The 12,378-nt window shown below is 43.6% G+C and overlaps 1 protein-coding gene across 8 annotated transcripts in view; it reads right to left on the bottom strand.

The window, feature by feature from the left end:
- LOC132886573 (transmembrane protein 241) overlaps window positions 1-12,378 on the bottom strand; it is a 140,247-nt gene that overhangs the window by 124,367 nt on the left and 3,502 nt on the right. For 3 of the 8 annotated variants that reach the window (XR_009654707.1, XR_009654708.1, XM_060921392.1), the window contains exons 1-5: window positions 11,099-11,406; window positions 10,819-10,865; window positions 10,473-10,550; window positions 9,096-9,177; window positions 8,920-8,997 (exon numbers count right to left, since the gene is read on the bottom strand). Coding sequence is in view for 6 of the 8 variants with exons in the window: in XM_060921392.1 (XP_060777375.1) it covers window positions 8,920-8,997; window positions 9,096-9,177; window positions 10,473-10,550; window positions 10,819-10,865; window positions 11,099-11,170 (357 nt within the window). In the remaining 2 variants the exon portion in view is untranslated. Of the gene's footprint in view, window positions 1-8,919; window positions 8,998-9,095; window positions 9,178-10,472; window positions 10,551-10,818; window positions 10,866-11,098; window positions 11,412-12,378 lie in introns of those variants that run through there. The other 5 variants (XM_060921391.1, XM_060921395.1, XM_060921394.1 and 2 more) reach the window with 5 other exon arrangements.

The raw sequence follows: 12,378 nt of genomic DNA, 5'->3' as shown, positions 1-12,378 counted from the left end.
TTAGCGCTGTCGCCTCACAGCAAGAAGGTCTGGGTTCGAGCCCCGTGGCCGGCGAGGGCCTTTCTGTGTGGAGTTTGCATGTTCTCCCCGTGTCCGCGTGGGTTTCCTCCGGGTGCTCCAGTTTCCCCCACAGTCCAAAGACATGCAGGTTAGGTTAACTGGTGACTCTAAATTGACCGTAGGTGTGAATGTGAGTGTGAATGGTTGTCTGTGTCTATGTGTCAGCCCTGTGATGACCTGGCGACTTGTCCAGGGTGTACCCCGCCTTTCGCCCGTAGTCAGCTGGGATAGGCTCCAGCTTGCCTGCGACCCTGTAGAAGGATAAAGCGGCTAGAGATAATGAGATGAATGAGATAACTTTTGAAGTAATAGTGATACAAAGTACGCTGATGTAACAACGAAACTCATTACAATGAAAAATTTGATACTTATTTTTATTATCCTAAATATACTGCTGAATATAGATGGTGATATCAGCATCTCACAATGATATATAAAAGGACAGCACTGGGAGCTTTCTTCATTCACAGCTAAGCAGTTACTAGAAGACAACACAACAAGAACATTTGGGCAGAAAGACTTCATCAGCGATTTACAGCCATCTTCATTCACAGCTTATCGCCATTACCAGAGGAAAACATTGCAACAGGAAGCCTTGAGTAGAAAACTTGCTCGGTTCTATTCAGCCATGTCTCGCTCCAAGTCTAGATCAGCAGAGCAAAGGAGAAAACAGAGTGCTGAGCATATGAGACAGATGCGTGCTGAAACTGAACCAGAGACTGCTGCAGCTCGCCGTGCTTCAGACAGAGACAGCCATAAAAAAACAGAGGGTATCAGAGATGCCAGAAGTTGCAGAGACACGCCGCGCCTCTGTCAGGGCAGGAATGCAGAGACACAGAGCAGAACAGACACCAGAAGCTGCAGAGACATGTCGTGCATCTGCTAGGGCAGAAATGCAGAGACACAGAGCAGAAGAGACACCAGAAGCGGCAAAGACACGTCATGCATCTGTCAGGGCAGTAATGCAGAGAGACAGAGCAGAAGAGACACCAGAGGCAGCAGACACACGTCGTGCATCTGTCAGGGCTGGAATGCAGAGAGAGACACAGAGCAGAAGCTACACCAGAAACTGTTGAAAAATGCCAAAACCTGGAGAGTGCGAGGGGGCAAAGTCGCAGGACAACAGAAAAAGAAAGAGCAGTTACAGTTGATGACAGCGCTGCCATTTTCATGTCCAAGATACAAGAAGGACCAATTTACCCCTGCTGTTCCTGTCATCGGCTTCATTAATCGATCTGCAGTCTAAGAAATGAAGGTTGACAAATACCCAGACAACAAAGCCATAGAGAATATACTCCAGTCCAGTGGTGACGCACAAACCCATGTTAAATCTTGGATATGCAAAACCCATCATAGTGCACTGAAGCTCGGACAAGTCCCTACCCAGTCATGGGCCAATGGCCTTGAACTTGAGGTCATACCACCTGAGCTTGCAGAACTGAGACCGCTGGAATTGAGACTGATAAGCCAGAGAATACCTTTCATGAAGCTTGTTGGATTGCCAAGAGGGGGACAGAAAGCTATACATGGAAGTGCAGTGAATGTGCTATCAAAACTACAGCCAGTTATAACCCTGTTGCCCTGGCTTCCAAGTACAGCTGAAGTAGTGCCGTTGAAGCTCAAAAGAAAAAAACTCCGCTACAAGGGTCATTACATGCATGAATACATTCGGCCCAAGAAGGTGATCGAGGCTCTCCAATGGCTTCAACAAAACAACCCACTGTACAAGGACACCACTATTTGCCTTGATTGGGAATGTCAGTGGGAAGATGATGATCCTGACCTGTGGGAGGCTATAGCAAAGGCGTGTCATGAGGAAATGGAAGTCAGCCATGAAGGCGAAACAGTTACAGTAGCGGACAACAATTTGTCTGTATCCTCAGCCCCGCAGTCGCCTCTGCCCACTGGGGATGATTATACAATCTTGAGACACCTGGCAAAGAGAGAAATTGAAGCTGAAAGATGTGCCCGGTGATGGAAACTGTTTTTTCCATGCTGTATCTGTCTCCCTAATAGCAGCGGGAGTGCAAGCACTGACTGGTCCAGAGATAAGGGCACAGCTACTTGACTACCTGGAGTCCACAGAGCTCAAGCCATACTACTTGGGTTTTCTACAACACACTGACAGTCCTCGTCTTTCGCTTACATGGAACACACTGAATCAACAGCAGCAAAGACAGTTCCAGCTTTATGTTGATGCTCTCAGAGGTGGTGAATGGGCAGACAATCTGGCTGATCAAGCTGTTTCTGACATGCTTGATATCAACATTGAAGTCATCAATACCATAACACCTCATTGGCCGCATGACATTCATCCTCGACGGGGAAGAAGCACCAACACCAATCACGATAGGACTCTTGGGTGAACTACACTATGTGGCATTTCAGAATGCTGAGATTGATATCAGGCAAGAAGCAGATATGAAAAGAAAACAGGAGTTAGAAGATGAAGACAGGATAGCATTCGAGCATAACAGCAAGCTCAGGGGCATTCCTTAGGACACCTTGTTACAGGAAGAACAGCTGGTTGAATCTGAGAGTACATATTCTGTAGCTCCTGCTGAACACCAGAAACCGTCTGCTTTTCTGATGGATGAAAAGTTTGAAGAGCTGTCCAATCCTTCCAAGTAGCCCTTTGGTCATGGAGGTTTGTCTGAAAAAAAGAGTGAAGAAAATAACACCAAAGGAAGTACTTCAACCAGCGCCTATTGCACATGGATGGAAGGTTTGCAAAGGGACATTGATTACTTGTTTGCTGCTCAGTATGCAGTAGAGGTCAAGCAAGTAAATGATGACATCCAGATCTCTTTAAGGCAGACACGAGGTCGGACCTTCCAGAATAGAAGGATCAATGCGGGTCTCATGAAAAACAAATGACAACGTCCAAGCAATGCTGTGGACTGATGCCGCATTCAAGTTCATGAAGAACCTCCGGGGATCACCAGCATACTGGAACACTGTTCTGTTGGACTTGCTGGCCATGGTCCGACAGCTGGGAATCCCTACATGGTTCCCAACCCTGTCAGCAGCAGATATGCAGTGGCCAGAAATCATCCAGAGCATCGCGCACCAATATGGGAAACATCTAACAGCAGATGCCGTGAAGAACATGCCATGGGAAGAAAAATGCAACTGACTTCGCACCAGCGGGCGGCACGGTGGTGTAGTGGTTAGCGCTGTCGCCTCACAGCAAGAAGGTCCTGGGTTCGAGCCCCAGGGCCGGCAAGGGGCCTTTCTGTGTGGAGTTTGCATGTTCTCCCCGTGTCCGCATGGGTTTCCTCTGGGTGCTCCAATTTCCCCCACAGTCCAAAGACATGCAGGTTAGGTTAACTGGTGACTCTAAATTGACCGTAGGTGTGAATGTGAGTGTGAATGGTTGTCTGTGTCTATGTGTCAGCCCTGTGATGACCTGGCGACTTGTCCAGGGTGTACCCCGCCTTTCGCCCGTAGTCAGCTGGGATAGGCTCCAGCTTGCCTGCGACCCTGTAGAAGGATAAAGCGGCTAGAGATAATGACTTCGCACCAACCCTGTGACAGCAGCCTGACAAGTCGAACACCGGCTGGATCTCTTTTTCAAGGAGTTCATAGGAGGGAAAGCCAATCCTATTGGTGAGCTTCATGATTACATGATCCGAATGGAATTTCAAGCCAGGGGATCTCCTCATGCGCACACCATTCTCTGGATCAAGGACGCTCCAAAACTGGATGTCAATAGTGATGAAGTGGCCAGTTTCATTGATAAGTATCAAACATGTGCCATTCCAGAGGAAGAAGACAGTGACCTAAGAAAACTCGTTCTGTCAGTGCAGAAACACATGCACTCTGCCACTTGCCGAAGAGGAGGTTCTTGCCACTTCAGGTTCGCCAGGCCAGCAGATGACCCTGAGCTTGCTGAGAGGGACATGAAAGTGAAGGCAGAACTGTTTAAGAGAGTAGACAAAGTCATGGCAGATATGGAGATTCCTGAAGACATCAGTTATGAAGCTTTCATGACGAAGGCAGGCGTGAACCCTTTGTTGTACCAACAGATGCTGAAGCTGATGAAGTCTGGCACAAGCATTGTACTCAGACGTCAGAAAGATGGGTCAACCAATACAACCCAGACATCCTGCGAACATGGCAAGCCAACATGGACCTTCAGTTCATCGCAGATCCCTACTCATGCATCATGTACATCAGCTACATGATGAGTGAAACAGCCATGAGTGAGCTGCTGAAGGAGGTTGCAGAAGAAAACCGAGATGACGACCTGAAATCCAAGTTGAGAAAAGTGGGTTCAGCATTCCTCAATAACAGAGAAGTCAGTGCACAGGAGGCTGCATACAGATTGCTCTCTCTGCCTTTAAAAAGAGCCAGCAGAAAAGTTGTTTTTGTGAATACAGCACCAAAGGACAAATGAGTCTCAATGTTAAAGCCACAAAAGCAGCTTCAGGAACTGGACAATGAAGATGAAAACATCTTCTGCACCTCGCCACTGGACAGGTACGCGGCCCGACCAGACGAGCTGGAGGACATGTCCCTAGCAGAGTTTGCAGCCACTTACACTGCTGGTGGAGAAGATGCGCCTGGCGAGTCACCTGACTACATCCCAGATGTGCTGCAGGACAGTGATGATGGGGATGACGATGATAACAGCAACAGAAATCCAACTGTCATCAGACTGAAAAATGGCCTTGGTCACATGAGGAAGCAAAGACGTCACTGTATCATCAGGTTTCACAAAGTAAAGAAAGAGGGGGAAGACAAATACAGAAACCTCCTCATGGTGTACTTCCCATGGCGTGATGAAGAGCGTGACCTGAGAGATGGCTTTCCCCTCATTCAAGGCCCATTATGACCAGACCAAGGATCACATAAAAGAGAATGAAGCCCTGTTCAGTATCAATGCTGATGAAATTGACAGGGCATATGAAGACTTACAGCGGATGGGTCCACCAGAGGATGGCTGGGATGGTATTGCTCCCAATGTAGAGTTCCAGCAAGCTGAGCAAGAGGCTGAGGGAGTCATCAGGGAGAGAGAGCTGCCTGAAGAGAATCATGAAAATCTTGACTTAGCACCAGCCTCCGGACCTGCCAATCACTCTGAACTCCATGCACGGTTCTCAGCCGAGGTGAACAAAGCACTGATGAGCCCTCAGGAGTACAGAACAATGATGCGCTCCTTGAATACCAAGCAAAAGGAGGTTATGTTCCATCGAAAGTGGTGTAAAGAGGCCATACTCGCTCTCAAGCATGACCAACCCATGCCACAGTATAAAGTGTTCTTGAGTGGACCTGGAGGAGTGGGAAAGAGCCACGTCAGAACAGATCTTCTCTACCACATCCATCGCAGACTGCAGGACATCTGTGGCAACTCTGACCCTGATTCCCGTTTTGGAGGAGTGAGCATGTTGGCGACCTGTTTCAACTGCAGCCTGTTGGCCAAAACCATGTGTTTGCTACTCCTTCAGACAGTTATGCCAGACTGCATGGCTCTCTGTGGGAAGAAAATGTCCAGATGTTGGAACCAACAGAGAGCATGCATCAGAAGGATGATACAGTTTACACAGCTGCTGATACGAGTAAGGACAGCCAGCTGCACTGCAGAGGACATCGCTTTGTTGAAGTCAAGAGTTGCTTTGAAGACAGATGCAAACTATCCAACCCAAGCCTTGCATGTCTTCAAAACCAATAAGGAAGTTGATAACCACAATAGTGAGCACCTTAGGCAATTACCAACACAAGTGTTTGACATCAAAGCCATTATCAGAAAAAAGATGTCCAGACAGAAATCATAGATGTCAACATTTCTGCCAAACTGTCTGACACTGGAGGTTTGAGAAGGGTAGTGTCAGTAGCTGTCGGCGCCAGAGTGATGGTCACAGTCAATATCGGTGTGTCTGACAGGCTGGCCAATGGTGTGTGGGGCACTGTTGTTGGGACTGACCACACAGGAACTGATGTGCATATCATACTGTTAGAGTTTGACAGCGAAAGAGTTGGTAGAAAGGCCATTGCTGGAAGCCAGTACCGACGGTCATATCCTGTGGCAGTGCCCATCACAAGACAGGATGTGCAGTTCTTTGTTGGACGAGGAAGACGGTCGGTAGAAGCTAAAAGGACACAGTTTCCTCTGTCATTGGCTTGGGGCTGTACTATCCATAAAGTCCAAGGAAAAACACTGGACAAAGTGGTCATGTCAATGGAAGGCAGGGGCAACTTCATGCCAGGTCAGGCCTACGTTGCCCTCAGTCATGTCAAGAACTTGACTGGCCTTTTTCTTCTTGGATTTGATGCAGCAGAAACCTTCCTGAAACAACAGCAAGATATTGACTTGATTATCCCAGGCGCACAAAGTTTCAGAGCAGACAGAACTGCTGCAGATGGCCGAGGGGGTGGCATGATGACAGTTGCCAAACAGGAACTTTTGCCCAAGAACCTTCACTTGGCTGTCACTGGACTGGAACACAGCAGTTTCTGTGACAACTTGTGTGCCAGATTTTAACATAGTAACCCTGTACAGACCACCTTCTGCTGCCCCTGCTGTCTTCACCCAGAAGTTACAAGCCCTTATCAGGTCTCTCCCTGAGGACATAGCCACTGTGATCCTGGGAGATTTCAACTTCGACCTGCTGGAAACACCACAGCACATCATCATCTCAATCATGGAAAGGCTGGGTTTCAGTCAGCAAGTGCTGGTACCAACTACTGACTATGAAACCCTTCTTGACCATGTGTACATAAGAGGTTCCATGGATGCAGAAGTCAAAGTTTGTGACACTTATTTTTCTGACCACGATACAGTGTGTGTTTCTTTGAAGATTCAATAATTTTGATGTTATCTTTCATGTAATAAAGGGTTTTTTTTGTTTTTCATTGGATTGAATTTAGTATTTATTGTTGAGTGATATGTATACATTGATGTATGCTTATGTAATGTTGTAACCCACTGGTATATAACTTTTGAATATGACGAATAAATTAATTTTTTTTCCATTTTTTTATGACTTTTTATCTCACACGTATGACACCATCTCGTTCCTCTTGAGGTTTCTTCCTCATGCCGTCTGAGGGAGTTTTTCCTTGCCACCATCGCCACAGGCTTGCTCATTGGGATAGATTAGGGATAAAATTGGCTCATGTCTTGAGTCATTCAAATTCTGTAAAGCTGCTTTGGGACAATGTCTATTGTTAAAAGTGCTATACAAACAAACTTGACAATCCAAAGAGTAACATCATTTGTCAAACATGGGCATGTACTCGTATGGCTGTCAATGGAACTGGATCACTGGTGTTTACTGATGAGTGCTGATAGAAGTAGCAGGATGAATTCTGAAGTGTATATAGAGCTATACTTCCTGCTCAGATTCAGTAAAATGCTGCAAACTAATAGGACAGTGCTTCACAGTACACATAGATAATGACCCAAAACATACCATGAAAGCAATTCAAGCGATTTAAGGCAAAGCAATGGAATGTTTTTTTTTTAGAAGAAAGAAGAAACCTTTGTCACATGCACACTTCAAGCACAGTGAAATTCATCCTCTGCATTTAACCCATCTGAAGCAGTGAACACACGCACGCGCACACACTCAGAGCAGTGGGCAGCCACACCAGAGCGCCCGGGAAGCAGTCAGGGGTCAGGTACCTTGCTCAAGGGCACCTCAGCCCAAGGCTGCCCCACGTCAACCTAACTGCATGTCTTTGGATTGTGGGGGAAACCGGAGCACCCAGAGGAAACCCACGCAGACACGGGGAGAACATGCAAACTCCACACAGAAAGGCCCTCGCCAGCCGCTGGGTTCGAACCCTGTACCTTCTTGCTGTGAGGCGACCGTGCTAACCACTACGCCACCATGCCGCCCTTTTAAATGGCCGAGTTAAGTCACCTAACCTCAACCTAACTAAGCATGCTTTTCACTTACTGAACACAAAACTGAAGGTAGAAAGACCCACAAACAAACCATTGCATTACATTACAGGCATTTAACAGATGCTGTTATCCACAGCAATGTACATCATACTCTAAATTACTTTTGAGCATGTGAAAATGGATGGACTATGTAAAAACAGCTGCAACTCCTAAAAGGTTAACGCAATATTTTTGTTAAACCCCTTGAATTAAAGCTGAAAGTCTCCACTTCAAATCACATCTTGACTGCTTCATTTTAAAGCCATTGTGGTGATGTACAATTATTAGAACTGAATTTTCATACGTATGGACCTGACATACACACGTGTGTGTGTGTGTGTGTGTGTGTATATATATATATATATATATATATATATATATACACACACACACACACACATATATATATACACACACACACACACACACACACACACGTGTGTGTGTGTGTGTGTGTGTGTGTGTGTGTATATATATATATACATACACACACACACACACACACGTGTGTATATATATATATATATATATATATATATATATATATATATATATATATGTGTGTATATATATATATATATATATATAAAAAGTTTGCATCATTGTTGGTTCTCTGCACAAACATTTCACTTGCCTTTTATACTTTACTTAGTAACTGATGTGACAAATCTGAGGTGCTCTGTCACACACCTTTGCTTGTTAGGTTAATAATACTGTATTATGATACTTTTTCAAGATCTTCAGTGAGATTGAGGAAAAAAAAGACAAAAACAATCTTTAATAATCAAACATTATGGAAGTGCAGTATGAAATATATGGACCGTAGCAGTCAAAAGTTTTGACACTCATTACTATGAATGAAGAAGTGTCCAAACTTGACTATATATACTGCAATAATACATTTGTATATTAATATGTACAGGAGAACAATATATTGTAATCTACATATGAACTGTTTTAGTGCTTACCTCTTTTTGAGTGACTCTAACAAGAAGAGAAAAGACCACTTCTGACACATTTTGCAACACGAAAAAGAACGGGATAGGCTAGCAACAAACAAACAAAAAAGTAAAAAAATAAAGTGAGACACCATGGTTGTGATTCAGCATTACACTTTCATCATCTATACAAAAATTAGACATACCAGGATGGACAAGGCTTTGGATCCACCATATATATTCCCCAAAAAGAGGACTGATCCTGGAAGCCAGGACACTGCTGCAGATCTAGTCGTTTTAATATGGGATCAGAAATGTTTACTGTAGTAGTGTTGTTAATACTCAACTCATAGCAAAAATAAACAAATCAGCCTCATTTATCAAACTGGACACAAAGGGATTTACTGAGAAATCCTTTGCAAGAAAATGTACACAATAAATTTTATATTCATGAAAATCCCATAAAGTCAGAAAAATGTGTATCCTGTTCATTCTCGTAGGTGTGTCTAAATTTACACATAAAAAGACCAACCTTGTTTGACCTGGTACAAATCTTATAATTTCCAAAGGAGTTGCTGCATTTTAATATACCGACTATGCTCAAGTATCAATTGCTTATTCAGATTATACACACTAATGTAATATTTTTAATCCTGTCATCTCATGTTAATACTAAATTGAAAAAAGTAATTAACTTAAGATGAAATGCCTCATCTTATAAATGGCTCGTCTGTGCAAATGGCAGAACGGATATCATTGGAAAAGCTAGCACGTACTGCACTTAGGAGGGAACGATTATTTATGAGGGTACTTCAAAAAAAGTTATTGGCCTTACCCAGAAAACGTCACAAGAGAAAGATTGTTCTTGCATTATTTTTTGACATAGTTTATTTAACTCCAATGCACTTGGTCCACCGATGTTCAAGCTTCACTATCCTTTTGTGGAAAAAGGTCACATCTTGAGCCTCTAGATCCTCCTCAACAGCACTGACGACTTCATCACTCTGAAAATGGCGACCATACAAGTGGGATTTCAGTTTGGGAAACAGATAGAAGTCAGACGGTGCCAGGTTGGGTGAGTAAGATGCATGGGGCAACAGTTCAAAGTCACATTTGGCTGCTTCTGCCATTCCCACCTGTGCTGTATGAACGGGTGCATTGTCTTGGAGCAACAGCACATCAGCTTGATGCATTCCTCTCCTTTTTTCTTTGATTGCTTCTTTCATTTAAGTTTTTGTGGACAGTGATATAAGGCTTTATATTATACAGTTATGCCCCAAAACGGGAGTTACACCTCTTGTTTTTGGGTGAGGCCGAGAACTTTTTGAAGCACCCTCATAGAGATCATAGTGATTTTTTAAGAGGATAAAACCTGGCTGATAATTTGGTTCTGTTTGCACTGTTTCCTTGTGAATGCAGTGCAATCAGATTTCACTATTTCAGCTGGCAAAAAGATCCTGTGCCATATCCATGTTCACTCAGCCTCTTTCCCCATGGTGAGTCATGAGTGGAACTATATCTAGTTTGAGTTTTAAAGTTAATTTTATACAATATCAGTCTCAATTATGTAACAATTTTGTTACCTGGGAAAACTATTTATCTCCACCCATCCCAGTTTCCCCATCACCCACAGCAGAAGAGCTCCAAAGCAGGTTTGCCACCTGGTAGTCAGAGAATAACAGATCAGGCAAGAGCAGCTGAGCATCAAGTTAAATAGTCAGTTTAAACTGGGTGTGTTCAAGAACAACAGAATGTAGGAAGGAAGGAAGGAAGGAAGGAAGGAGAGGGAAGAAAAGAAAGGGGAAATGAATGGACGGAGAGGAGGGATGATTATGAAGTGAAGAATATGGGAAGAACCAATATAAAGAAAAACAGATCTGCTGCTTAAGTGCATGTTGATACTTTTACAGAATCTTTTATCAGACTTACCCCTGGAAAAGGGTGGGGTATGTAAACTTCAATATAGACAATACATACTGCAAAAAGGGAATAACGGTCTTAGCATTTAATATCAACTCTGATTGTGAAGATCATGCACAAAGACCCCTACAAAACATAGTGACAGATATAAAAGTGCTAGAAACGGAATATACCAGTGCATCAAATTACATCCCTCAGATTAAATTTCCCTGCTCTAAGTTGTGATCATCATCATCATCATCATCATTATTATTATTATTATCATCATCATATCTATTATTTCTTTCACCTTATTTGTGAAACAAGATCCCACGAAAAAGATGCAGAACAAAAGGCCTGGAATGGCTCGTGCTAAATTCATCGGTCAGAAATGCTCTTTCTGGAAGTAATTTAAAACACAAGAGAGAAACAGGCAGTGACCGTCCATTAAAACCCTCGCATTATCGCGGTGACGTTTGGTCAGTTATCGACGCAGAGAGTTGATGGAAAAACTACTTCCGGTGCAAAGAGCAGGCGTTTGTTCTTCTTCTTCTTTCCGATTTATTGGCGGTTGGCATCCACTATGGTGCATTACCGCCACCAACTGTATTATTGCGACATTGCAATGAGGTATGGAGCTTCAATGGAGGAGTGACAAAAAAAAAATTTTAACTAAATCCTGTCAAAAATGCCAGTATTCTTCAGGAACATAAGAACAAATCTCCAAGCTGACGGTACTGAAAAGGCAAATAATCTCTCAAGAGTGAGACTGGTCTCCCCTAATTCTCGAACCTCTTCTAGTAGAACGCTTCTCTGTCTACTGTATGCTTGGCATTCTAACAAAACATGTCTAACAGTCTCCATTTCGCTGCAGTTAACACAGTGACCTGTGGCATGCTTGCCAATGATGTAGAGGTTATGATTTAATCTAGTGTGTCCTATCCTAAGTCTTGTTATAACTTGCTCTTCTTTCCGACTCCTATCTTCTAGTGGGAACCTTTTTTTGTACAGTGCGCAGAAAGCTGCCCTTACTCTCCCTGTCCCACTGCCCCTGCCATAGTCCTAGCATTTTAGTGACTATGATGGTCTTAACTTCTGCTTTACTCAGTGGGATATTAAACTGTGCCTCAAATTTTAAAGCATTTTTGGCAAGCTGGTCTGCAACCTCATTCCCTTCAATACCTGAGTAAGATGGAACCCATAAGAAATTAACCAGAATATCTTGCTGATGCAGTCTGAAGAGACTTTGAAGGACATCGTACAGTAGGTCAGGTCTACACACTGACTTGCCATGTAGAATACTGGTCAATGCTGACATGGAGTCAGAACATATAACATTATATCTAGTTTTAACCTCTTCAATCCATTCCAGTGCAAGACAGATTGCAAATAATTCTACTGAATAAACTGCTAGGTGGTCAGACACCCTTTTTGATATTTCTTTGTTATATTTTGGGATAAAGACTGCAACCGCAGTCTTCCCTGTTTCAGGGTCTTTAGAGCCATCTGTAAAAATCTGAACCCCTTCAGGATATTTGTTTTGTATGTGCACATTAATCAAATAATTCACATCACTGTCCTCCCCAGCAT

The sequence above is a fragment of the Neoarius graeffei genome, chromosome 5 (assembly GCF_027579695.1).
Source record: "Neoarius graeffei isolate fNeoGra1 chromosome 5, fNeoGra1.pri, whole genome shotgun sequence".
Classification (NCBI taxonomy): Eukaryota; Metazoa; Chordata; class Actinopteri; order Siluriformes; family Ariidae; genus Neoarius; species Neoarius graeffei.
This window is presented reverse-complemented; position numbering and strand designations above follow the sequence as displayed.